This window comes from Orycteropus afer, unplaced genomic scaffold (assembly GCF_000298275.1).
Source record: "Orycteropus afer afer isolate SDZICR_OR568_19922 unplaced genomic scaffold, OryAfe1.0 scaffold00132, whole genome shotgun sequence".
NCBI lineage: Eukaryota > Metazoa > Chordata > Mammalia > Tubulidentata > Orycteropodidae > Orycteropus > Orycteropus afer.
Genome location: NW_006921719.1, coordinates 7524855 through 7549129, shown reverse-complemented (window position 1 = coordinate 7549129; position 24275 = coordinate 7524855). Strand labels below are relative to the sequence as shown.

The window sequence follows — 24275 nt, the reverse complement described above, 5'->3', positions numbered from 1 at the left end:
TCTGGTCAGAAGTTTGTATATCACCCTGATCTTCTGTCCTGCTTCCCCATGTCTCAAATCCAAATGGCTAGCAAATCATGTCAGTTATACCCCATAAATCCTGCCTGAATCCACTTTCCCCTTCCCCCCGACCACAGTACAGGCCCTCTAGTCCTTCCAGAGGAGCACACATGCCAAGCACTTGGTGGGCATAAGTGGTTTTATTATTTCTGCCTAGGAGAGGAAGCCCTGGCACAACAGTGAGGCTGAGGAGACAGGAGCTGCACGCATCCCAGTTGGCAGCAAGGAAAGTGGCGGCTGGCATGTGGGACTGCGAAGAGCCATCCAGTGGAGCGAGCTGGAGCTGGTGAAGAGGCACAGTCTTGTCTGCAGAGGCTGCTGGCCTGAGAAGGGATCCCAGCCTCATCGATGCCTCTTTCGGATGCTCTGCAGCTCCTGGCAGATGGTGCTAAAGCTGGGCCGTTGCCCAGGCTCATAGGCCCAGCACTGCTCCATGAGCCTGAACACAGCATCGGGACACAGTTCTGGGCAGGGCAGGCGGCCCCCTGTGAGGATAGGCATAGGATATCAGGCATGAGGAGAGGGCTTGAGGGCCTATGCCAGCCCCTGGGGAAAAACTGTGAGCAACAGGAGCTGCTTGAGATGCACTGTTCCTAAAGAACCATGCTTCTTCATCAAGGGCCCCAAAGACACACAGAGGCCTGAGTTCTAATCTCAATCCCTCCATGTGCTAGTTGTGTGACCTTGCAAGACTCAGTTTTCCAGTCTATAAAAGGGACATATCAATTCCCACCTCATGTGGTGTGAAGAGTAACTAAAATAACCTATGGCCCAGGGTACTCAATGCTCACTCAATGGTAGCTACAGGATTGTTCCTACTCTGCCCCACTGGGAAGGTTTGGGGACCAAGAAGAGTCTAGTTAGAACCCTGGGAGAAGGGCCTGGCTCTGAAGGCTGCTGACATGCAGATGGGTTCCTTACCCTTTTCTACAAACTCTCGAGTTTGCTGGTTGCTAAGGTTGGGGTATGGGGAGGCCCCCAGGCTGAAGGTCTCCCAGAGCAAGATGCCAAAGCTCCACACATCACTCTCGGAGGAGTAGCGGCCTGCAGAGGAAGTAAGGCAGGGTGACTGGCTGTCCACATGGGTAGAGTGAGGCAGGCAGAGGAGAGCAGAGCTCTTAATGATCATGCTATAGATTGAACTGTGCCCCTGAACAGATATATGAAAGTCCTAATCCCTGTACCTATGAATGTGACCTTACTGGGGAAATAGAGCCTTTCTTTGAATATATTATCAGTAAAGTTAATGAAGTCATGCTGGAGTAGGGTGGATTCTAGTCCTGTATAACCGGTGTCTTATCTAAGAGGAGGACAGACACAGAAACAGAGTCACACACAAGGGAAGATGCCACGTGAAGATACATCTTCAAGCAGTAAAACAATGCCAAGGGTTGACAGCAGCCACTAGAAGTTAGGAGAGAGGCACAGAATAGTTCTTCCAAAGCCTTCAGAAAGAACTGACATATTCCAGCTGGACAACAGACAGGCATATAGGGTGAACATTTACATCAGGCAGATACACTCTTTAGAACAATCAACCATGGGAGAACAGAAGGGCAGTATCTGCACAGAGAGATAGCTCTGGTGGCAGGAAAGCATAGGAAAGGACACAGGAAAGAGGTAACTATGAGGAGGAAGTGGGAAGAGAGCTGTTACATTGTGGGGAACTGCAGTCAATGTCATGAAACAAAATGTGTATGAACTTCTGTATGGAAAATGAATTTGCTCTGTGAACTTTTACCCAAATTACAATAAAAATTTTTTAAAAAAAGAAAAGAACTGATATAGCTGAGACCTTGATTTGGACATCTAGTCCCCAGAACTAGGAGACAATAAATTTCTGTTCTTTAAAGCTACCCACTTTGTGGCCTTTTGTTATGGCAGCCCTAGGAGACTGACATATCGCCACTGGGTGACAGGACCCACGCCTAGCCTCCAGCCCTGCAGCCATGAGAAGACAAGGACCACATACCATAGTTCAGAGCCTCAGGGGCAGTCCACTTTACAGGGACTTGTCTGAGGCCTCCTGATGCTGCATAGACCCCATCAGCTTCCTCCCGAGACATCCCAAAGTCACTGATCTTCAGTACGTTCTTCTCTGTTACCAGGCAGTTCCGAGCAGCCAGGTCCCTGGGTAAGGCAGGGCAGAGGGAGGGCTCATTAAACCAATGTCCACAAAGCCCCAGTCACCTGTCTAGCTGGGGCTGAGCACTGCGGATTCAGGCAGGACAGGAAAGCTCCACTTCTAGAGCTGATGCCTGGCACTCAGGGGACAGGAAGAGTCCAAGGAGCACAAGGAGCACCTCTTGACTCCAGTCAGGTGTGGTGTCAGGGGCTGAAATGTCCCCACGCACTCACCGGTGGATGCAGCACTTGCTCTCCAGGTACTCCATGCCAGCAGCTGCGTCCCCCACCATCTGTAGAAGAGTCTTCACCCGCAGGCGGGGGCCCTCTGTCCGGAGGAAGGTCAGGAAGTCGCCCCCTGGTGGCAGGAGAAGCCCTGTTGAGCCTCCTTCAGGGGCCCCTTGGCTGGGTGGAGTTTCTCATCCCTCAAGTTCAGCAGCCCCTGCTCACCCTGCACAAGCTCCATGACGATGTAGATGGGCTGCTTCTGGGTGCAGACGCCAATAAGACGCACGATGTTGGGGTGGCTGTACTGCTTCAGGATCCTGTAGGGCCCTGCTGCTTAGGTGCCATAAGGCCTGGTCCCACCTCTGGGGCCTGCACATTCGCCTCCCCACCTCATCCCTGGATGCCCAGGGAAGCAGGTGGAGGATGGAGAAGGGCAGCAGGAGGGGAACCTGGCATCTGGGGCCAGTAGATCAGGATGTGTGACCTCAGGCAGGTCACTGGGTCTCTCCAAGCTCGTCCCCCCTATTCCATACAATGTATTCCCCAATATAAGAGAAGGCATTGCCTGCACAGGGGACCATGAAGACTGAAGGAGACCACAGAAGTCAAACAGTTATGGAGTGCTATGCAGAGGAACTCTTTCACATGGGGAACCTATGATAAGGAAGATCCCATCACCCACCTCGCTTCCTGTAGAAACTTCGCCTTGAGGTCAGGGGGGAGCGTCTCTCGGCAAGATTTTATAGCCACAAGGGTGTTGTCAGCTCGAAGGCGTCCACTGAACACTTCCCCGAAGTTCCCCTAAAACAGCCTTGGGCTTCTACCAGTCTTCCCTGAACCACCTTCTTCCCCTTGTCCCCACCCCCTCTTCACTGAGTGCCCCCTGGCTCTCTAGCAGTCCACACCCTGCCTGGGGGACCAAGATAGTAAGGATAAATGGTCAAAGGAAGGTATCTCAGACTTTCCACCACATTCACCAAGAGAAGAGATGTGGAACACCCAAACACGACTTCCACTTGGTTTGAAAAGTATTCTGATTTTTAGGGAAGTGATCTCTTTCCTAAGCATATTCTAAAACCTGTTGCCATGAGTTGATTCCAACTCATAGAGACGCGTGTGCCACAGAGTAGACATCGGGTTTTCTTGGCTGTAATCTTTTTGGCAGTAGGTTGCCAGGCTTTCTCCTGCGATGCTGCTGGGTGAGCTCGAACCACCAACTTTTAGATTAGCAGTCGAGTGCGAACTATTTAAGCCACTCAGGGACCTTAAGTGTATCTTACAACTCATATTAGCAGAGTATGGCTCCTTGTGCACACAAGAACACCTAGGGGAGGTAGAGCCCAAAGGTAGTGGCGGAGAGGGTGCTGGCGACAGAACTGTCTTCCAAGGAATAGGTACCTTTCACTAAGTTTCCTGGAGGACTATGTATGGCCGTGGCTGGGCAGGGATCACGGGTATAAGATGGGAGTCAGACTGAGGCAGGGAGGCAGAAAAGCTCTCTGGAGGGTGGGGCTTCAGGTGTGACTTGGGTTGTAGGCTGGAAAGAAGTAGACAGGGCAGGGAAAATGCAGGTGGTGAGGGGGCTGGTGGAGCTGGTGGCTAAGTAGAGAAGCACTCACCCGCCCAATCTGCTCCCCTAACACTAGGTCTTCATGGTTCAGTGCCCACTTGTCCTGAGGGAGAGGAAGATGTGGGAGTCAAAAGTCAGTGAAGGAAAAGGGTGCTGGGCCCTGCAGAGGGCTGAACATCTCCCCCACCAGTAAGTGTCTTTTAATTCTTGGAGCTTTGGTTTGTTGGTCTGTAAAACTGGGATTGGACCCCATCAGGCTCACAAACTCAGAAGCCTTCAGGGACCAGGCAGGTATCCCAACAGTGCGAGAGTCAGCCTGGTGTGTGCAACCCAAGGAAGAGGAGTAGCCTTGACATCCCAAATCTCCCAGAGCAAGGCTGGCCACCTTGGGAGGAGTGAGGAGTCTATCCCTTTAGACGGGGTCCCTCAAAGCCCTCCCTGCTTTCACTCTGTGGGTCTGGAACCTGTGTTCCCACCAGTTCAGCCATGGGCTCACCTTGGGTACGGCCCTATTCAGGACAACACCGCTCTTCTTGGTAAGGGGCTGCTGGGAGTGCAGCAGGTGGTCAATAAGCAAGGGGATGCTGGGAAAGCCATCCCCTTCCAGTCGGTACAGGTTCTGTGGGGCAAAGGGACCTGGGGTCAATGGCGCCCATTGCTGGGGAAACCTGAGCCCTGGAGAGGAGAGGAAGGGCAGCAGGGAGAAAGGGCCTATCTAGGGCTAGAGACAGTGAGACCTGCAAAAGAGCCATTCCAGACACAGTCTGCTGGCACAGGACAGCTCTACCACCCTTGAGCTCAGAGGACATGCACTGAGACTGAAGCTTCAATTCTGTCGTGGGGACTAGAAAGGGTCTCTGTGGCCCTTCCAGTTCAATCTGCCATGGAGGCATCTAAGATGTACCCACTACTCCTGACTCTCTCAAAGTCATTGCCCTTGGGGAAGGGAGAGGGGAGAAAGGGAGGGGAAAGGAGCCCCACTCACATCCACTGACTGGATGATGAAATGCCGGGGCTGCTCGTCCCACAGCACCGACAGCACGTACTCCTGCTTGCCCTGGCTCTCCCGCACCAGGAAGTCCCCGGAATGTATCAGCAACTCTGCCACCTCTGCCCGTGGGATGGCTCCATGGTACCACAGCTGCTCGTACAGGGGCTTCTGTACCTCAGGGACGAGCTGCAGTGGTGGGGGGAGCTGAGGCAGGGGAGGAGTATGGAGGGATCACTCAACCAGCTTGTGGGAGGCCACTGGCCCCCCATAAGCCCATCGATCCTCATACCCACCCGAGTGGCATGTGGAGCACTGCTGGCTCTAGAGCGAGCAGGGACTAGCCCAGGTTTGCTCTGTGGCAGAGCTGGGATGGGAAGTCCAGGCTGGTGGATCCCAAACCAAGCTGGTCCCCTTTCCATCAGGCACACTGCCCAACCACTCCAGCAGCAGGGAGAGTGGTAGGGTAATCAAGGCTGTGGTAGGCACACAAGGGTGGCAGAGAGGAAGTGGGTGCTGGGTGCAGCCTGAAGGGAAGGGCTCCCAATAAAAGCAGCCTGGGCAGAGCTACCCCTCTGACAGTACCACCACTGTTTGAACCCCAAACACTATGCTAAAGGGACAGTTTAGGGGAACTTCTCTGAGATCCTCTTAGACCAGGCAGTGGTGAGGGCTCAGGCAGGGATCTACTCACCGAGAACTTGGGGCGGAAGATTCCTGAGATGTGGCTCTTAAGCAACTCCAGGGTGGGTGTCCTTCCCCCCTCTCGCTCCTGCTCCTGAGGCCAGGGACAGACGTCAGCGAGTGGCCAGGCTTGGGGAGGGGGAGGGCAAAAATGAGGAGCACAGCCCGGCCAAGTGGGCATGCTGGTAGTGGTGGGTGCAGGTGGGCGGCTCACCGAGGAGGACGTAGAGTGGCAGTCATCCTGTAGGAGAGGCACGGGTGGGGGCTCGCCAGGGCCCAGATGCTCCAGCTTGGTCTGCAGCAGCTCTTGCTGGGCCTCCAGCTTGGCCTGGCTGCACAGAGCAAGCTGCAACTCCTGCATCACCTCCTGCAGTGCCTGCTTCTTGCCCAACAGCTGCACCCTGGCAGGGGGCAGGTAGGAGGGTAGGGTACTGAGAGGGGCTCAGCTTGCAGGTGGTGGCCAGCAGCACGTCAGATAGGCCAGGGAGAGGGAGGGATGGCCAGGAGGCTGCCCCAGTGGAGCCCACTCACCGCTCCCGAGGGTGGGTATTCTGCTCCTCATTCCAGAGCTCATGCTGCAGCTGAGTGACCATCTTCTGCCGGCTGAGCACCGTCTCAGTGGCCATGGCCAGCTCATCAGTCACTGCGGTCATCCTGCTCACAAGGGGAGGGTAACATTAGAGCCAAGGTCCCCAGGTGCATCCCTGCAGAACCAAGCAGGCAGCCGCCCGGCCATAGCCCTATATGGGCAGGGTCCGCCACTTCCATGGTCTACCCTGGCCCAGCTGCCAAGTCACCACGCACGTGTGTTGCACGCTCTCCACTGTCAGCTCATTTAGCTGCAGCTCCCCGGGCTCCAGAGGTTCACCCTCCTCAAGCAGGGACTCATCAAAGGTGACGCAGGGGGGGATATCAGGCGCAGACCTGTGGGGGGCCAGTACCCAGTCAAGGAATAGGCCATTAGGCCTGGTGCCCAGCAGGTATGAAGAGAGGCTTACCCATACTGTTTCAAGAAGCCCTGGTACTCTGCCTCAGGTTGTATATGGGCCACGGCTGCTGCCATCTCCTGGTGAATGGCCACCACCTCATCCTGCACCAGGCTGCTGATCTCCAGGTATTCCTGCAAGATCTCCTTCCTGCCCCCAGATGGGACCCCTAGTCAGAAGGGCATCAGGCTGGGGAGCTCAGGGCCTGCAACATTGGGTTTGAACTGGCCCTGGGTTTGACCTCTCCAGCTCACCATGTTCTAGCCAGATGACTTCAGGCAAATTACTTACTCTCTCTCTAATCTTCAGTTTCTTAGTATGCAAAATGGGAACGATCAGTGTTCCAGGCTCAGGGCATTATAACAGTGATCCTATGAGATGATATGTACAGAGCTTCTGGTGTACAGAAAGCATTCATCCCTGCCCTGAGCAGCCAGCTTAACAGCTAGGATTCTGGGCCACCAACCTATCACTGACCCCAGTCCTGGTCTCTCCCCTGAGCTCCAGCCTCATGTATCCAACCATCTACTCAAAATGTTCCATTGGACAGCTCTCAGACACTCACACTCTCCTAGTTGAAGCTAAACCTGCTCCTCCAGCAGCTTTCCCCATGTAAATTCATGGCGACTCCATCTTCCAGCTGCCCAGGCCAAATTGCAGGAGTCATTCCTGATGCCTCTCACACTTCATTTCCAATCCGTAGGAATTCTACCGGCTCCACCTTCAAAATATACCCAGGACCTCACCACTTCCTACCACCTCCATTGCCTACCATCTTGCTCCAAGCTGCTGTGATCTTTCTCCAGGATTATGACCACAACCTCCTGTCTGGTCCCTGCCTCTGTCCTTGCCCCCTGAAGTCTATTCTCTAAACAGCTGCCACAGTGATCGCATTAAAATAAAGGTCAGATCATGTCACTCTTCTGGCTTACCCAGAATGGCCTAGTGGAACCTCTGTCATCCAGTAGCCCCATCCTTAGCCCTCTCTGGCTTCAGTCTGATCCTCACTCTGCATAAGTTCCAATGGCCTCCTTGCTATTCCCTGGATACTTCAGGCACTGTCCACCCCAAAACCTGTGTACCTGCTGTTCCCTCTTTCTAGAAAGGTCTTCCATCAGATATCCCTATGGTTTATTCCCCCACCTCCCTCATCTTCTCATCTCTGAATATCATCTTCTCAAGCAGGCTTTCCTAGACCATGCCAATTAAAACTGTAACCCCCTCAGCACTCTGTCCCTTTTTCTTGCATTATTTTTCTTTTATTGCCTCTACCATTTAGTCATTATTTCAGTCACTAACTTTATATATTTTCTCTTCCCGCTAAAATGAACGATCCCTTAGGATAGGTATCATCTACTTTGTTCAACCCTCCATCACTGAGCCTAGAATAGTGCTCAATACATCTAATAAGAGTCCATAAAAGGCCTCAGGATAATACAATTAGCTCTAACCACCACTCCATATCCTCCTCAATGAGCTGCCCACCCACGCCTGCCACCACCAGCCATGTCCACTTGCCTAGGCCGTGCGCCTCATTTTCACCCTTCCTCTCCCCAAGTCTGGGCCCCCTGCTGATGTCTGTCCCTGGCCTCAGGAGCAGGAGTGAGAAAAGGGAAGGACACCCACCCTGGAGATGCTTAAGAGCCACATCTTGGAAATCTCTGGCCCCAGGTTCTCATGTGATAACGTAACCACCACCTGCAGCACTGCATTTTCTGGCCCCTGCTTCTGGGCATGGTGGCAGAGCATTAGGGCTGTTCTGGATGTGGTAGGGGCTGTGGACTCACAGGATGCATGCCATTTCCTGGTGCAGGTCCTGTAGCGACTGGAACAGGCTGGGCAGCATGAGCTGGTGGTGGTGCTGGTGGTGCAGCTGCGCAGCCCGCACACCTAGCACGTAGCGGTTATGGTGGGCAAAGAGCTTCCACAGGCTGCGCACGTACTTGTCCTTGGCCTTGTCACGGTCCTTGTCTGCCAGGTGTGTGTATGGGGTGGGTGGGGGTGGGTGACAGCACATTGGCCTGGGCAGCCCCCTTCCCTGGGCACCCATGGGCAGGTCAGGACTGGCTTGGGGTTTAAGTGCACCTCTGCTGGTAGGGGAAACCGCAAACCTTTGTTGGCCTCTTGGTACTTGCGCCTGGCCTGGGCACTATCCCGTGCCAGGACTCGGTACTGGCTCTTCAGCTTTTCAATGTCCTGGCTGTGGGTCTGGGGAGAGAGAAGGTCAGTGTGGAGCAGTGGGCCCCCATGATATGCACAATTCCTGCTCTTGGTGAAGGCCTGGGAAAGTCCTGTAGTCCAGGAAGGCAGCACACCCAAGCGTGTCCTCCAGGAGGGGCCCAGCTGATGACTGCTGGGGCAGCTGGCCACTGACGTTAGGATCAGAGGACCTGAGTTGAAACAGGCTTGTGTTTGTGTGTGGGAGAAGGTAAAGGGATACACTAGGCAAGTATAACTGGCCTGCCTTGGCCTAAGAGTGCTATCTTGGTGGCAGGAGGGCCAGGGTGACTTGTGCAATCACACAGAGCCCACACTTACAAAGCACCTATGCTTGGTTTGGTTTGGTTAACTAGGTGGCATAAACAGTTAAGCCCTCAGCTATTAACTGAAAGGTTGGTGGTTCAAGTCCACCCACAGGCTTCTTGGAAGAGAGGCCTGGTGATCTACTTCTGAAGGATCACAGTCATTGAAAACCCTTGGAGTGCAGTTCTACTCTGACACTCATGGGATCACCATGAGTCAGAAAGGACCTGATGGCAACTGGTTTGGTTTTAATTTTTGCTTGGTTTAATTCTCTGTTGTTGCCATATTGAAATTTTTAATAATTTTTTTAACAAGAAACTCCACATTATTGTTTTGCACTAGTCCCTTCAAATTATGTTCCTTACCACTGAGACTATGGCCCCTAGCTGCCCTTCAGGTCTGGAATTGAACCCACACTGTGGCTTCCAGCTAAACAAAAGACAGGCGTATGAGTTGAACATGCACCTGAGGTAGATACACTCCTTGGAGAGAACAATCATGGGAGAAAGAAGGGCTGCTTATGCACAGGGAGACAGCTTAGGGGGCAGGAGTGCATGGAGGGTGGACACAGGGAAGTGGTAACTATCAGGAGGAAGTGGGAGGGGAGCTGTTGCATTGTGGTAAATTGTGAACAATGTCATGAGACAAAGTGTATGTGAACTACTATATGGAAAGTGAATTTGCTCTGTAAATTTTCACCCAAATCAAAAGAAAAAAAAATTATGTTCCTAGTGGCAGGAACAACAGATGGCAATCTGAGACCAGGGTTCTCATCCCAGCTTTTTTGTTTATGCACTGCAATGCTTTGGGCAAACTCCATTTCACTTCTCTGAACCTTAGTTTCCCCATCAGTAACTGAGTATACATAGACTCAACAGATCAGAGGCATAGTCTTTTTCTTAAAGGGATAGATAGTAAATATATTTTTGTAGGCCATATGGCTTGCTGTTACAATTACAACTCTACTATTGTAGCTCTATAGTAGCCATACGCACTGCCGTTGAGTTGGATCTGACTCATAGTGACCCCTCCTTGGGTTTCTGAGGCGATATCACTACGGAAGGAGATTGCCCAACCTTCCTTCCAAGGAGTGGCTGGTGGGTTTGAACCACCAGCCTTCTGGTTAGCAGTCAAATGCCTTAAGCACTATGCTACCAGAGCTCCCAATAGTAGCCATAGATAATATGAAAACAAATGGGCTTGGTTGTATTCCAGTAAAACTTTATAAAACAGGAGAGTCCTGGATTAGATGATCTTCTGAGGGGAGAGGAATAGGGCCAGGCTGGCCACTAGGGGCTGCTGTGGGTCCATGGCAAGGCTGGACTCTGCTGGTGGAAGGGGTGCAGCGCAGGGGGCCTGATTAGCACACTAAATGGGGAGACTAGAGCACCCAGATAAATCACCAGTTCCAAATTACACAGCCTCTAGATCAAGGGACTCAAACCTAGGTAGGCAGACTTCATAGCCCCAGTCCTTGACCACTGTCTCAGGGGAGGAGGTCTGAGGAGATGCTGAAGGCAGGGAAGTAGACTGCCAAGGGCAGACTGACTAGTCCTTATTACTCTGTCTCTCAGACTCATAGCCAAAGAAGCAGTGTGGGAAGAGGAGCACAGACCTTGAGTTCCTCCTGGGCCCACTCATCCTATCCCAGTCCTTTCTTTGCCCATGCAGAGTAGGAAGCTAAGAAAATGCATGAGAAGCCCTGCTGCAGGCCAATCCAAGTCAGGGGAGAAGAGAAGGAAGCTGTAACAGGGTTGGGGCAGGCCCTGAGGAGTTTTACTGTAAATCCAGAAGCTCTTGTGCAAAACTGGCCTTTTTAGCCTTGAGCAGGGTAGAAGTAAACAAGTGAAGGCCCAGCACCACTCACCCACCTTTGTGAGTTCCTGCTGCAGTTGCTGCCACTGCTCACTGTAGGTTTTGCGCAGTTGCTGCCGCTCCCGGATCAGCAAGCTCAGCTTACTCAGTGGCCCCGAGTTCAGATCTTCTGCATGTTGCCTCAGCAACCGGCTCAGGCTCTCTGTCTGGTTGGTGATCTCAGCCCAGGACTACAGCCAGCGGGTGGGGAAGGCAGGGAGTGGGGGACAATGGTTTCCAAGTCTCCAATTCCACCCCTCCCTAGTGGGCTCTAGGAGAGGGAGGGGACATGCAGGTATACCCAGCACCCGTCGGAATTCACAGGTGGAGTGTGGGAAGGAGGTGAGCAGGCTTAGGGCCCCATAGACCTCTACCTGGCTGATGGGGCTGTCAGGTCCCATGCCCCGGCTCTGGGCCCCACCCTCCTGCACTGACATGTGGTGTAGCAGCCCTGCATATTCCCTGTCACTCTTGACCCGCTGGGCCATCCACTTCCGCATGCCCTCCAATAGTCGAAGCTCGGCCTCCTGCAGCCGCTGCACTGCTCCGTGGCCCTGGGGACTGCACAGCTCAGAAGAGAAGCCCATGGTGCTGTGCTGGAGACAGAAGAGAGACCATAACTGGGGCTCAAGGCAACATCTGGAGGTGGAAGAACCGGGCAGGACTGCCCACCAAGAGAAGCTGCAGTCAGGCAGGAGGTGGGGTCCTGCACTGCTGAACAACAGCCAGAAGAACAAGGAGCCGGAAGAACGAACAGCGGTCTGGGCCGGTACTAGCTCTCAGGGTCTCCTGTGTCCCAAGCCAAGTAGTGGCGCCAGAGCCCTAAACAGGAACCAGTCAGAAGCCTCCCTTCCCAGGGCCCTTCCACTCAGCACCCATTACAGGGGCGTGCATGTCCAAGCCTTCGGAAGGGCTAAGCCAGTACTGGCGCTCGCAGAAGCAGCCGCTGCCCGAGCCCTGCCGGCCACCCCGCCCTTCTGCATGCTCCTTCCCCCGCCGGGGCCCCGGCCGGGTCCAGGGGCGCCCACCGCCCCCTGCCCGCCTCCCCGCTCCCCGCGCGCCGCCTCCCTCCCGGACCGCCAGGCCAGAGTTACCCGCGCGGGCAGCTGCTCCTGGGGCCGCCGCGGACCAACTCAGGCCCCGCGCCGACCCCTGGCCAGTTCCTGATTCCGCGCTTCCTCCTCCAGCGGTTTCAGTTGGCCCAGGCCCTGGGGCGGGCCCGCCGAGGGGAAGGGGCGGGCAGGAGCGGGACCGTGCCCAGCGCCGGGCCGCAACCTCCGGCCATCCGCGGGGCCGCGGAAACGGAAGGGAGGAGGGGGCCAGGAAAGAATGGTCGTGTGGGAGAGTGGCCTTCCCGGGTAGCGCCTCGGAGTACAGAGAAGTGGCCCAACGGTGCGGTGGTGGTTGGGTGGGTGGGGGTAGTCGGGCACAGGACAAGGCCCCAGTTGGGCGTTGAGCCCAGAAGAGCCCCTGGTGTTGAGGGACTGGAGGCAGGCAGGCAGCTCTAGCACTAGGCCAGGGCGGCCCTAGAAGAGGAAGGGGAAAACCTGGCCTAGGCCTTCCCCACCCCACTGGATTCCCTAAGGAAAATTCAGGCGCCAGCTTCTAGTTGAATAAAATTGCCAAGTAGATATTCCCAGGAGAGGCCTGCTTCTTAGGCACAGGTCCTGTTGGCACCATCCTCACCCACCTACCCCCTGGCAGGGGCTCAGGTCCTAAGGGAAACTAAGTGGAGGCAAGGGGCAGGGGCTGGGAAGTGAGAGGTATGGAGTTTCCTGTGCTTCATACAGAAGTGGAGACCCTCAGATCTCTGAGCTCAGGACCAGAGACTTGGCTCTCTCCACCAAAACCTGTTTTGGTTCAGTCAGGCCCCATAGAGGCATCCTGCCCCACTGAAGGCCTCAGCCCTACAGCTGGTGGCCAGGTCACTCCAGCTGAGGAAGATATTGACACAGGTCCATGAGAGGGAGCTATTCACCTCCCCATCCTGCTGGAAATCAGGACATTGGAAATGCTTAGCTCCTGAGGCTCAGCGGGCTCACTTGCCCCCACCTCCCCTTGTCTCCAACTGCCATCTCCTTCTACATCTTTTTGGTTCATCTGCTCCTGCAGGAGGACCTGAAGCCACTTAGAGGGTACTGTAGCTTCCTGACTTGAGCCAACCAAAAAGCAGGCAGCCACAATATGGGCATCTAACTCATGCACATTCCCCACCCCTCTCCCCAGCCAAGATACAGTCAGGGGTCCTGGGAAGATCAGTATCACCACACTGGAGGCCAGGTCTGGTTTGCATAGTCTGCACATTTAATCACTTTAAAACCTCTAACATTATCTCGTGTCCATTAAATAGAACCAACAATGCTGGGCCTGTTTTAAATTACAAGAAAAAAAAAAAATCACTGTGTACCAACCCAGTATCTTACAAAACCAGCCGGGCTGGCCACAAGGGTGGGGTGGTGAAATAGAAGGGGGCACCCATGGGCAGGTGGCTGAGTGCCAGGAGGGGCTAGGGGAAAGGAAAGGGGGCTCCCATATGGGAGGGGACTGATTGTCCTAATGGAGGGGTGCAAAAGGCACGTCAGAAGAGTGGGGGCTTGGGAGGCACAACAGGTCAATGCTTTCTCCATCAGGGCACAGTATGGAGGGGCCTCAGTGCCACCACCCACCCACTCCTGGATTTGGAGAACCAGTGACCCATTAGCCCTTGGCACAATGAGCCCCACTTGAAACACAGATGACAGCCTGCCCCCCCCACCATGAACCCCTTTCCTAAGGCCCACCTGGCCTGCCTGCCTCTTCATGACTTGGGGCTCAGCTACTCCTCGGCAACATGCGTCAGCCCCCCCCCACCTCAGGCTGGGGCAGCTGGTGGATCAGCAGGGGGGACAGTAGGTGTGGGAAGGTGGGTGGTCCAGCTGCTACCACCATTAAAAAAATACAAAAAAAAAAAAAAAAATCAGCATCTAAAGTGAAATCATCACAGAGTGAAAATATATCCTCAAACAGCCCCTGAGATCCCCACAGGGGAAAGCAGCATCGGGTGGGAGACAGGAGAGGCCGGCTTGGCCACCGTCCCTCCCCACCACCCATCCAGGGGCTCCAGGACTGTGAGTGCCAACAGCCCAGGCAGCCCCGGGCTCAGAAAACAAGGACTTGGGCCCTGGCAGGAGGGGAAGGTGGGAGAGAGGGACGGTCAGGACACCAGCACAGGGCTCAGCCTGAGCATCAGTCTTGACTGGGCCAGCCCTGCTTAGCCTGACAGCCACCTACGTGGAGGCACAAGGTGCAGAGCGGGCACTGGGGCCCATACATGCCCTGGCAGCACCTACCTGCCTTGGTCCCTTCCTATGATCACCACTTCCACCCCAGGGCTCACTAGAGTGGGGACAGGGTTGGTATGCAGAAGCCCTTAGAGAGGTGGCCTTCTCCTTCAAATATCCCCTAGGCCTACCTCCCTGTTGCCTAGATGGGAACCATTATTGCTTTAGAGGGACAGGAAAGAGGCAAGAGCTACAGCCTGGGCCAGGAATCCTGAAAAGGAAGGGCTGTCCCTCTTCATCCATAAAGAACACTGGCTGGTCTGGACGCTGCCCCACACATTTCACTCCTTTTTCCACATGGAGGGCTGCTGAGGGTGGGGTGAGGCCCTACCCTGCCCCTCAAGCAGCCAGGTGGGCCCAAGGGTAGCATGGGAAGCAGTCTCTGCCCCTCTTGCCTCCCAGCTGGGGTCCAAACCCAGTCCCAAGATAAAAAAATACTTTGGTGAATTAAAAAGTGCCCAAGGAGGGGATCGGCTTGAGGGGCGGGCAGCAGGCGCTTGTCAAAGGGCGCTCTGGTCTTTGATAAAGGCGGTCCTCTCGCCCCGGCCCTCATCCTCTTCTGAGTCAGATGGGCACTCCTCCTGCCAGGCTTCGGGAGGCAGCCCCTTGTAAGAGATGAGGCCCCGGTCCATGGTGTACACCTTCATCCCCCGGAAGCTGAAGCCTGAGCGCAGCTGTAGGACCAGGAAGACAGTGACAAAGACTAGCACGATGAAGGCGCAGCCAAGACCAGCCACCACCTCAGGCAGGTGAGAGGGCAGCAGCCCTGCCCGCCTAGGCTCTGTCTCCACCTCCTGGTGTGGTTGTGGTGGTTGCTGCTGCAGTGGTGACTCACGGCTGCTTTGGCTTTGCCGGGAGCATGTCTGAGTCACAAGGTCCAAGGAGGCGTGACTTGGGCAGCTGAGGCAGTCTGTGGGGGCCAGTCCCTGGCACGTGGCACATGAGGGGTGGCAAGGGGTGCAGACACTGGCTTGGATAGTCTCCACATCGTTTTCCGTGCTATAGTGTGTATTGAGGACTTGAGGGGTGAAGCCTGGTGGGCAGTGCTGGACACAGGTCTTCTGGTGCAGGGAGAAGCCTTCCTCACACACTGCCAGAGAGAAGATGGGTAGGGGGTCAGCTAAGCTGACCATGTTCACAGGTGCCTAGGCCTGTGTGAACCCTCAGCCCAGGACCATGGAAGACCCATGGACTTGCAACTTCAAACACAGTCCCCGCTATCCTCAGGAGCCACCAGTGCCAGATCTATGGTTGTCCCAAGGGCTCTAGGAACCCCTGGTCTCTTCAAATCCTTTTTTCCTCCTAGAGCTGGTCTTTAGGATAGACACCCTCTGCCCTCCACCCTCACACCCCAAAACACCACCAACACCCGCTACTGACCCACACAGGCCTGGCTGGATGTGAGGGTCTTGCAGCCGCTGTTCTCAGGAGGTGTGGACAGCCCCTCTGGGGCTGTGCCGTGCAGCACAAGGGTGAATTTGGTCAACGTCCCTATTTGTGGGATGGCGAGGCAAGAGTTAGAGGGCACTGTCACCCTGCCTAGCAGCTGAGGTCCAAAAATTTGCCTTCTTGCCCCCTCCTCCACCCCTTAAAGGCTCCCAATACCATAGTTGTTGGCTTCACTGGTATTTTCAATCTCCAGGACCCATTCGCCAGATGGGTTTTCATCCCAGGAATGGGTTGTCATGAAGGCCCAGTCATTAAACCCATCTGCTGAGTAGTCGTGTGGCCTGGAGGGAGGAAGGTGCACTCAGCTGTCTGAGGCCTCAGGGGTGCCCAGGCCAGGCTGTACCACACCTATAATATATGGACCATATACCCTCCCCCAGTGCAGCACTCATCCTGCTGGGCTGGAAATGCCTGCTAGCTTGGCTCTATTTCCCAACCAGGGGATTCTGGAAATGTGTGAGGGCACCACACAAGGGAAGGTACCCTGTTGGGAGGAACTCCTGCAAATGGGATAGTCCCCCAAGATAAAGCTATCACCCTACTAAGGAGGATTCTGATGACCATTAGGACTGAGTGGCACTAAGCAGCAAGGTGTGTAAGAGTGAATGAATGAATGCTTGCAGGGTATGGGAAGCAGAAAAGCTGGACCAGGTGGGGCAAGGGTAGGGCAGGCACCTGGCGGCCAGTAGGGTGGAGCGGGTGCCCATGGGGCTGACCAGGTGAATGGCCAGGTCACCACGGCGATTGTAGGACAAGGTGAGGCGTGCCTGAGCATGCTCCAGCCGGGTGATGTGGTTGGACTCCCCGAGGCATGCAGTCACAGTCTTCCGCACCTCTAGGCGCTTCCCGATGTCCCTGTGCAGAGAGCACCATGACGGTCTGTCACCCCCTGAAGCCCTCAGGCCCCACTCTCCCCCTCCCAGTTTGGGTCTAGCGCGCACTTGGGTTCGGTGAGGATGTCGATGATGCACTTCCGCTGGGGGGCCACCGTTGTCCAGTTCTGGGCTAGGGCCACCATGGCACCTGCGTCCAATAGCCCATAGCCATAGGAGTGGCTCACTACAGGGCAAGGAAGACTAGGTCAGCTGGGAGGCAGAGTGACTCTGCCTGCCCCAAGCCCAGCCCACTGGAGCACCCTGCTCACCTTTCCGGCCTACACCATTGGTGGTCCAGTCGTTAGCATTGAGGTGGGCTGGCTTCGAGGTCTGTACCACCAGGTGCTGCATGTCCCTCCAGGTAAGGTTCTTACTGCAGAGGAAGGGAGGGAGAGGCCGGGGCTCAGTCTTCTGGGAGAGAAGCTGGAAACTAAGGGCTGCCTGGCAGAAAGTGATGGTGGGGACAGTTGCCACTCAGCCCCCATGCACATACTTGGCCTCCAGGGTGAGAGCGATGATGCCAGCTGCCAAGGGGGCTGAGGCCGAGGTGCCTGTGTGTGACTCTGTGCACTTCTGCCGCAAGTCAGTGGTTACCTATCAGGGGGACAATGGTGTTGGGATCTAAAAGGATGACAGGAGCAGGGGGGCCACCTTTTGGCCTCCCATTGCCTAGGAGGCCCTCAGATGGTGCAGCAAGCCAGGGCTAAGACACGTGGATTCCAGCAGCCACCTTATAAATGTACTGTGGATAGGCCTTTTGTAGCCTACAGTTTGCCAAGGAACAAGTAGAGGCTGGAGATCATGGAGAGCAATACATGCTTTTAGGAAGCGTCTACACATCTCTGGGGCTTTACACACAGGGCTGTGGTTCCTAGAGTCTTAGAGAGCTCTCTAGTCACATTCCATGATGCCTGTGCCACCATTCAGCCACATGGGGTCCGGAAGGGGGCCCAGCAAGCAGCCCCACATCCCCAGCCCCAGCCTGGGACCAGACTCACGATCTGCTTCTCATTTTGGTTGCCACTGCTGTAGGTCGTGGCCAGTGTGGATGAGCAAGCTTCACTGTACCAGGGCACGTTGCCGAACTGCGTGGCGCTGCTGATGGACAATGTGTAGATGCTATTGGTGTAGCCATCGCAGTTGCAGCTGTCGTGTTCCCGGCCTCCATTCCCTGAGGCCCAGACAAAGATGGAGCCTAGCCCCCCGCGGCCCTGTGGACAGAGAGAGCTGGATTACTAGGGAATAAGGTCTGGCGTGAGATGCTGCTAGTGAGTAAAAAGGATGGACCCTCATTCTCTGGGGACCCTCTGTCTACCCCTTAGTACCCTGAGAGCCAGGGTAGATCAGATACATATGCAAATGCTTCTCTGTGCACAGGGGGAAAAAAAAAACAACAGACTGAGAACACCACCAAAATCCTCAGAGTGGTGATCTCCAGAGGAGTGGTTTTTATTTACTTTTCTCTTTTTTATCTGTCCTTCTAGTCCCTTAATGTTGTAATAAACATGCTTTGTGTACAATTAAAATTAAATACAAGAATAAATAAAACAGTAACAAAAACACCACCAGCCACTCCTCGCAAAGACGACTGGGCAATCTACTCCTGTAGTGGCACTGCCTCGGAAACCCAAGGAGGGGTCGCTATGAGTCTGGTCCGACTCAATGGCACATAACAACAACAGCAACAACAACAACAACAAAACATGCGAGAAGGAGAGCCATAGAAAAGACAGTACGGCCCCAGAGGGTGGGAGGCAGCTTCAGTCTCAGTTTCCAGAGCTGGCAGGGCTCTGCCCCTCACCTGGCTGACCCCTCGGAAGAAAGCCTCCTCAGCGAGGCGGGCCGGCCCATCCACTGTCTTGCCGTCATCCTCGGGGCCCCAGCTGGCGCTGTAGATGTGGATGTGGTTGGGGTTCAGGCCCAGCGAGCGTGCTTCCACTGCATCTGTCACCTCACCATCCAGCATGCGTACCCCTGGCCACAGAGGGGGGCAGGGAGAGGGATGCTGCATGGGTCCAGCTGCCAAGGGTACGTCCTAATGCACCCCCAGCTCTGTAGCCCCCGAGGATGGGCTGGGGAGGATACAGGCTGTCACTGGGTCATCTAAGGCTGTTTGGAAACCCTAGTCCTCCTAACAACCTGCCTGCCTCTGTCTTTTAGAAACAAGACTCAGAGAGGGGAAAAGAGGAGGATAACCCTACTCCACATTCACATATCCTGAATAAGAATGAGTCTCTGGGTTCTCAAAGGAGCATGTCATGTAGGTCTTAGGGTGGGCTGTGAGGATTCAGGGAGATTCCTGGCTAAGGAACACCACACTGCCCCACAGCACAGGGCCCCTTTTTGAATCCAGCTCTTTGAATCTCTAAGCAGAATATCCATGTGGTCAAAGGGATCTATAGTGGAAAAATGTCTGACATTGGCCAGATGGGACTTGGGCAGAGAAAAATCCACCTGAAGGGCCCCTCCCAAAGACAGGGTGGCTAAGATGCCTACTCACCTCCAATGCGGGCATTGTAGGCCACACCTACCCCACAGACGCCATTGTTGGCCACTGCGGCCACCTCTCCGGCACACCGTGTGCCATGCCTGCCGGGCAAAGAGAAAGCATTAATAGGGTGGACAGAGCATGGCGGACAGACACAGCCTGAGGAGCAGGAAGGACCAGCATCCCCTCTACCCACAGCCACCCACACCCTCTCCACCCAGCCTGTGGCCCTCTCTGTTCTGATTCATCTTATCCTTAGAGCCCCTGCTGGCCTAGAACTATTGTAAAGACTTAAGCCTCTTGGGCTTCAGCCTGCCTCCCTGGTGGAAGACAGAAGGGGACAATGGCCAAGGACCTGCTATTCCTCACCTATTGTCATTCATCTGTGTGTAACGAGGCTGGGGGTCAGGGTCCTGGTCATTGACATCAAAGCTGGCCCCAGGGTCCTGGAAAGGACATGGCCATAGTCAGGAGCAGCCTGACCCCAGGACTGAATAGGACAGCCCTCAGACATGCTGCTTCCTCCCCCACCTCCTCACATAATTGCCTGCCAAGTCTGGATGGTTCTTCTCAATGCCATCATCCAGAATGGATACCACGATGCCATGTCCTGTGTAGCCCTGAGCCCAGGCCTCCTTCACGTTCAGGTCCCGCTGGGTGGTGCCAGACTGCAGAGACACCCCCCAACCCCTCAGATGTGAGTCTGGGGGTGCCTTGATCCACCTTGTTACCCCAAAACTTCCTTCTCCACCTGTCCCTGTGCCTGGAATGCCACCACCGGTTGTATGCATTCTGCAGAAGGGTAAAGAGCTCTGGGAGGGTGACCCACAAGGCTTAGCAGACAGACTAGGGAGAGAGGTTGCCCAGCAGAAGGAAAGAGAAAGAATAGGCAGAGGCCCCAAAGTTGGTCTCTGCACCAAGACCCCACTGTAGGTGGATGGGTGCAGATGGGGAGGAAGACTTGGGACCCAGGGAGGTGTCATACCAGGTACCACTGCTGGGGAAACTTGGGGTCTGTTGGCTCCTGGTACACATCCCGTTTGGTCCGTCGCTTTGCCACCTGCTGCTCTAGCCATAGCACCTATGAGGGAGTGAGGCAGAGATAATATTGGCGAGGGAGTGGGGAGGAATGAGAGGCCTGCTCCTGAGAGCAGGAGAGGAGGAGGCTGGCCGCAGGGGGGCTGGGGCTGCACTCACTTGAGGCTCTCTCTGTAGCCGGCTGTGCCGCAGGCGGTGAGGCGACAGGGACCGCTTTGTCACCGCTCGATGCCAGAAGTGGTAATAGTCGCCGAAGATCTGCAACAGAGCAGGGAGATGGAACTGGGCTTTCCATCTGTCAGTCCTCGGGGAGGCAGGGATGGGGGTGGACAACGGCTGGGAGGGGAGGCTCACAACGGTAGTGGGGGGGCATCTGCTCCTTGCCTAGGACCCGGCAAGAGCTATGCAGAGGCCTAAGGGGGAGTGAGGAATGGCTCGCCCTCACTGGGATAAGCCTCTGAGCAAGTGAAGCTAAAAGCCCCAGGGCAGGATAAGTCACTGCTCCCATCCTACTACTCAGGTACCCCCATGGAGACAAGCCCAACAGCTCCTGCTCCCTGTGCTAGAATCTTTGCTCTCACTGCTCCTGCCCCCACCATGTCCCACGCCTAGGCTAGCAGGCCAGGTAAGAACACCTACCTGGCCCAGGTTGAGGAACCCATGCTTGCGTGCCAGGTTGTCAGCCACAGCTAGGCCTCCAGGGATGTGCACAGCCCACGTATTGGTGAAGACTTTCTGGCCACGGGCATCAGCTGCCAGCAGGACCAAGGTTCCTGCTGCTGCTACCATCCATAGCAACCAGGGCCTCAGCTCCATGGGAGGGCAGGTGGCCGGGACCCCGGAGCCCCTGTCTCCTTGGCCTGGTCACAGGGCCTTGGCTCTCACGTGCCTGCTCACTGCCTGTGGCCCGGGGCTGGCTGGTGGGGGCATGAGGCCAAGACGGGCAGGGCTGCAGAGGGAGGAAGACGGCTGCCAGCTCTGTGGGGAGAGAGAGGGAGAGTCAGCTAGGCTCCCCTGCTAGGCACTAAAGAAGCCCTCTCCAGCTCAATCCAGACCTGAAAGAGGAGAAGAGGGGTGAAAATAAGAGTCTCCCCAAAGAAACCCAGCTTCCCAAGGTCAGCTGGATAGATGGACCGATAGACCCGCATACATACAGAGACACTAAGCCCCTTTCTACACACGTATATAAAAATGGGATGAAGAGTATGAAAACTTGAGTAATTCAAAATCAGAAACAGCTACTGAATAAAGGCTTGTCATAATCAAAGTAAAAAAGATGGGCTACAAGACAGTATGTATACAATCTGGATTTTGTTTTTTAAAAAACTGTATGTGTATATTTATACATAACCATGAAACAAAATCTGGAAGGACACATGCTAAAATGTTAACAATGGTTCTTAGGATGCTGTGAATACAAGTGATTGTTATTTTCTTCATGTCCTTGTATATTCTCTAAATTACCTGGGTATATTTTATAAAGAAAGAAAATGTAAGCTTTTTAAATTTGTTTCAAATAAGAGGCATCTACATAACTCACTAGGGTTTCCTGGTTCGGCAAAGCCAGTCTAGCCACAGGGAGTTAGTTATGTGTACAGCCCCTGGGAGGAAAGAGTGGGTGATGTTCGTTGGGACAGGGGCTTTGGGGCTGTGCTCTGAGGGTGAAGGCCAAAGTGGGTTCACTTCCCTCTGTGGCCCAGACAAGCAAGAAAGTCCGGGTCCTGGATCATTTTCCACTGTTTCCTGTGGAGCATAGGGCTGTATGAGCCCTGCTTGGCCTGGGCCTGGGCCTGGAGGCCCCCAGCCACCCCCTTGCTCACTCCACAACTACCAGCCTTGCGTAACTTGAGCTGGGCAGCCAGGGCAAACACAGGCTGCTGAGCCAGGAGCACCAAGGTGAGGCTGAATCAATAGTCCGAGTGTTGTTTTTCCTCCTTCAGCAAACAGACAGCAGGACCTCTCTGCCTGGGGCCACATAACTGTTCCCACATAGGGCCCCTAACCAGCAGAAGCTAAGCAGCTAGGGGTAGGGGGAAGCTGGGGAAGGTCCTAGGGGAGAATACTGAGGGTATCCCATCTCAGTGCCAGGCTTATTCTGCAGAGTGCCTGACCATGGGGCCCTGAGTATCCCCACCCCTCCCATGGTCCAGCCCCAAAGGAGGCCACTCTGCACTCATTGTCCAAATCAAACTATCCCTAGCTCACCAAGGCCTGGGGGTGCTGGGCAGGCTGGCTCACTACTCAGACCCCCTTACTCTCCAGGGGCTTCTCTGCCACAATGAGTCTCCCTGGCAGCATGGGAAGCAGCACTTCTGCCCTGACTGCCCACACCCCACCCCACCCCATAGTTTGGGGGGGACTCCAAACATAATTCCTGGAGTATTTTCAGTTTAGACCAAAATAACATAACGGCTGATGGTGGGAGGCCTCCACAATGTAGCTCCTCCTCATCCTGATGGGCAGACTTCATAGGGCAGGCCTGAAAGCCAGAGCCCCAAGAGACTTTGAGTGGCCAAGTTCCAAAAAGCCAGGCTGAGCAATGGCTAGGCAGCCAGATGCCCAGCCTAGGGGGTGAAGGCCCTCATTTAACAGAGGATGTAGGCCTTCCTCCCCCCACCCCGGGGGCAAAGTCCAATAAGAACAAGGGCCTCTTTTCCCCTCCTTGCTATCATAACAGCTGCCTCTTGGGTCCAGAGGTCATGCAAAACCCTACCAGACCAGTGTTGTGAGCCCCGCTGAGGCCCCCAGATAAAGACTGGGGCTGGGGGTGGCCCAGGTACTGGTGTGATGTGGATGAAGCAGCAGCTGTCTGGCATTAAAGGTGATTAACCAACTATTTAATGACCTTGAGCACCCGGAAAGAAATCAGGCTTCAGGCAAAACCCAACAATGCCCCAAGAAAGAAGTCCTGCTTCCCTCTGCCCAGAGTCTCAAGCCATGGTGAGGGGTAGATATGTCTTCCACAGAGCCCTCAAGCCCCCAGCCAGCCTTGCCTCAGCATCCCATAGGAAGGGAGTCCCCCCCTCCAAAAAGAGATCCAGAGCTGAGAACAATGAATGAATGAGCTTTTCCCCACCCCCATCACAGACTCTGACTCACCCTGAGTCCCTGTTCCTCTGAAATCAGAAGGGAGGTTGGAGGATCTCTAGCCTCCGCGATCCCCTCTCACACACCGGAATGGTTTGGGGCCATGGCCACTGAGAGAACTGTAGTGCTCCTCCTGGCTGCGTTCTTGGGCAAAGTCCTTTTCTCCTGCCCTGGCAGCCTCCTGCCACAGAGAGCTACTCCAGAGCAGGGCCAGCTCCCAAGCTGCCTCTTCTCCCAGGCCTGGCTCTTGAATCCCAGGCACTGGGGGTCTGGTGGACACTGCCACAGTGCAGGCCACTCGAGGGCTGCCTGGAGAAACCCGATCCCGTCTCTCTTTCCAGCAAAGAGATACCAAGTCAGGTCCTGTTACAGGTACTGAGAGGCTCTCCTGAAATTGACTTCCATTCCTTGCTCAACCACTCATTTGCTGTGTGATCTTAGGCAACTCACTTCCTCTCTCTGGGCCTCAGTTTTCTTGGTGGTAAAAACTGCTAAACCATCGGTTTTCAAACTTTTTTTTTTTTTTTTTTAAGCCACAGAATCCTTTTTTCAAAAAATCAAATCTTATGTGGATATCCAATATACGAAATGGTCAAACTGGGGCTTGAAATGGGACCAGACCTGGCCCCTCTCCTGTGCTGTGTCCACACCTGGCTAGCAGCCCGGCAGTCCTCACTAGGCCACATCACCTGTAGTTGCCCCATGCACTTCCCAAGACCACTTTTCTCACTAGGTTTAAAGTAAGAGAGAATTCCAACACACTCCACTCGCTGAAGGTCTGCAATCCCCAGGAGCAAGGGAGTCAGGGATGGTGAGAAAGCCAGTATTGACCAGACAAATGACGCCTGTCACACCTGTCTGGCAAGCAGGCCGCCCCTTGGTCCAGCCACCCCACGGGGGCAGCAGGGGCCTTAGCCAGGCCATCGCGAACCTACCTGACCCAGCCTCCCAGCTCCCGCCGGCCTCTGCACCTGAGTTCTCTCCCCGCACAGGTGCGCGGC

The 24275-nt window shown here is 54.9% G+C and overlaps 2 protein-coding genes across 2 annotated transcripts; both read right to left on the bottom strand.

Annotated features, from left to right (window-relative positions):
* Positions 1–402: 402 nt before the first annotated feature.
* Positions 403–11604, bottom strand: FES (FES proto-oncogene, tyrosine kinase). Its single transcript, XM_007945142.2, has 18 exons — positions 11392–11604; positions 11035–11208; positions 8752–8848; positions 8428–8611; positions 6653–6790; positions 6459–6578; positions 6186–6308; positions 5869–6055; positions 5665–5748; positions 4968–5177; positions 4479–4601; positions 4032–4085; positions 3095–3213; positions 2635–2729; positions 2419–2542; positions 2033–2190; positions 982–1104; positions 403–545 (listed from the first exon to the last, which is right to left on the bottom strand). The coding sequence occupies exons 1-18, from the start codon at positions 11602–11604 to the stop codon at positions 403–405; spliced, it is 2469 nt and encodes an 822-aa protein (XP_007943333.1).
* Positions 11605–14837: 3233 nt separating this feature from the next.
* Positions 14838–21003, bottom strand: FURIN (furin, paired basic amino acid cleaving enzyme). The gene is made up of 15 exons (XM_007945141.2): positions 20827–21003; positions 20347–20445; positions 20135–20230; positions 19689–19817; positions 19519–19595; positions 19162–19250; positions 18463–18635; positions 17660–17872; positions 17155–17255; positions 16931–17034; positions 16728–16845; positions 16462–16641; positions 15943–16067; positions 15718–15828; positions 14838–15427 (listed from the first exon to the last, which is right to left on the bottom strand). Exons 1-15 carry the CDS (start codon positions 21001–21003, stop codon positions 14838–14840), a joined length of 2382 nt encoding a protein of 793 aa, XP_007943332.1.
* Between the last annotated feature and the right edge of the window lie 3272 nt (positions 21004–24275).

Bases quoted from the DNA above. Each gene is read 5' to 3' on its own strand.
- FES (XM_007945142.2), bottom strand. From the start codon at position 11,604: ATGGGCTTCTCTTCTGAGCTGTGCAGTCCCCAGGGCCACGGAGCAGTG. The intron at 11,209-11,391 runs GTAGAGGTCTAT...CGCTGGCTGTAG, and splicing joins CTGACAGCCCCATCAGCCAG to TCCTGGGCTGAGATCACCAA. The intron at 6,309-6,458 runs GTGCGTGGTGAC...CCTTGTGAGCAG, and splicing joins GTGGAGAGCGTGCAACACAC to GATGACCGCAGTGACTGATG.
- FURIN (XM_007945141.2), bottom strand. From the start codon at position 21,003: ATGGAGCTGAGGCCCTGGTTGCTATGGATGGTAGCAGCAGCAGGAACC. The intron at 16,846-16,930 runs GTGAGCAGGGTG...CTTGCCCTGTAG, and splicing joins CAATGGTGTAGGCCGGAAAG to TGAGCCACTCCTATGGCTAT. The intron at 16,068-16,461 runs GTGCCTGCCCTA...TCCTCCCTCCAG, and splicing joins TCCACCCTACTGGCCGCCAG to GCCACACGACTACTCAGCAG.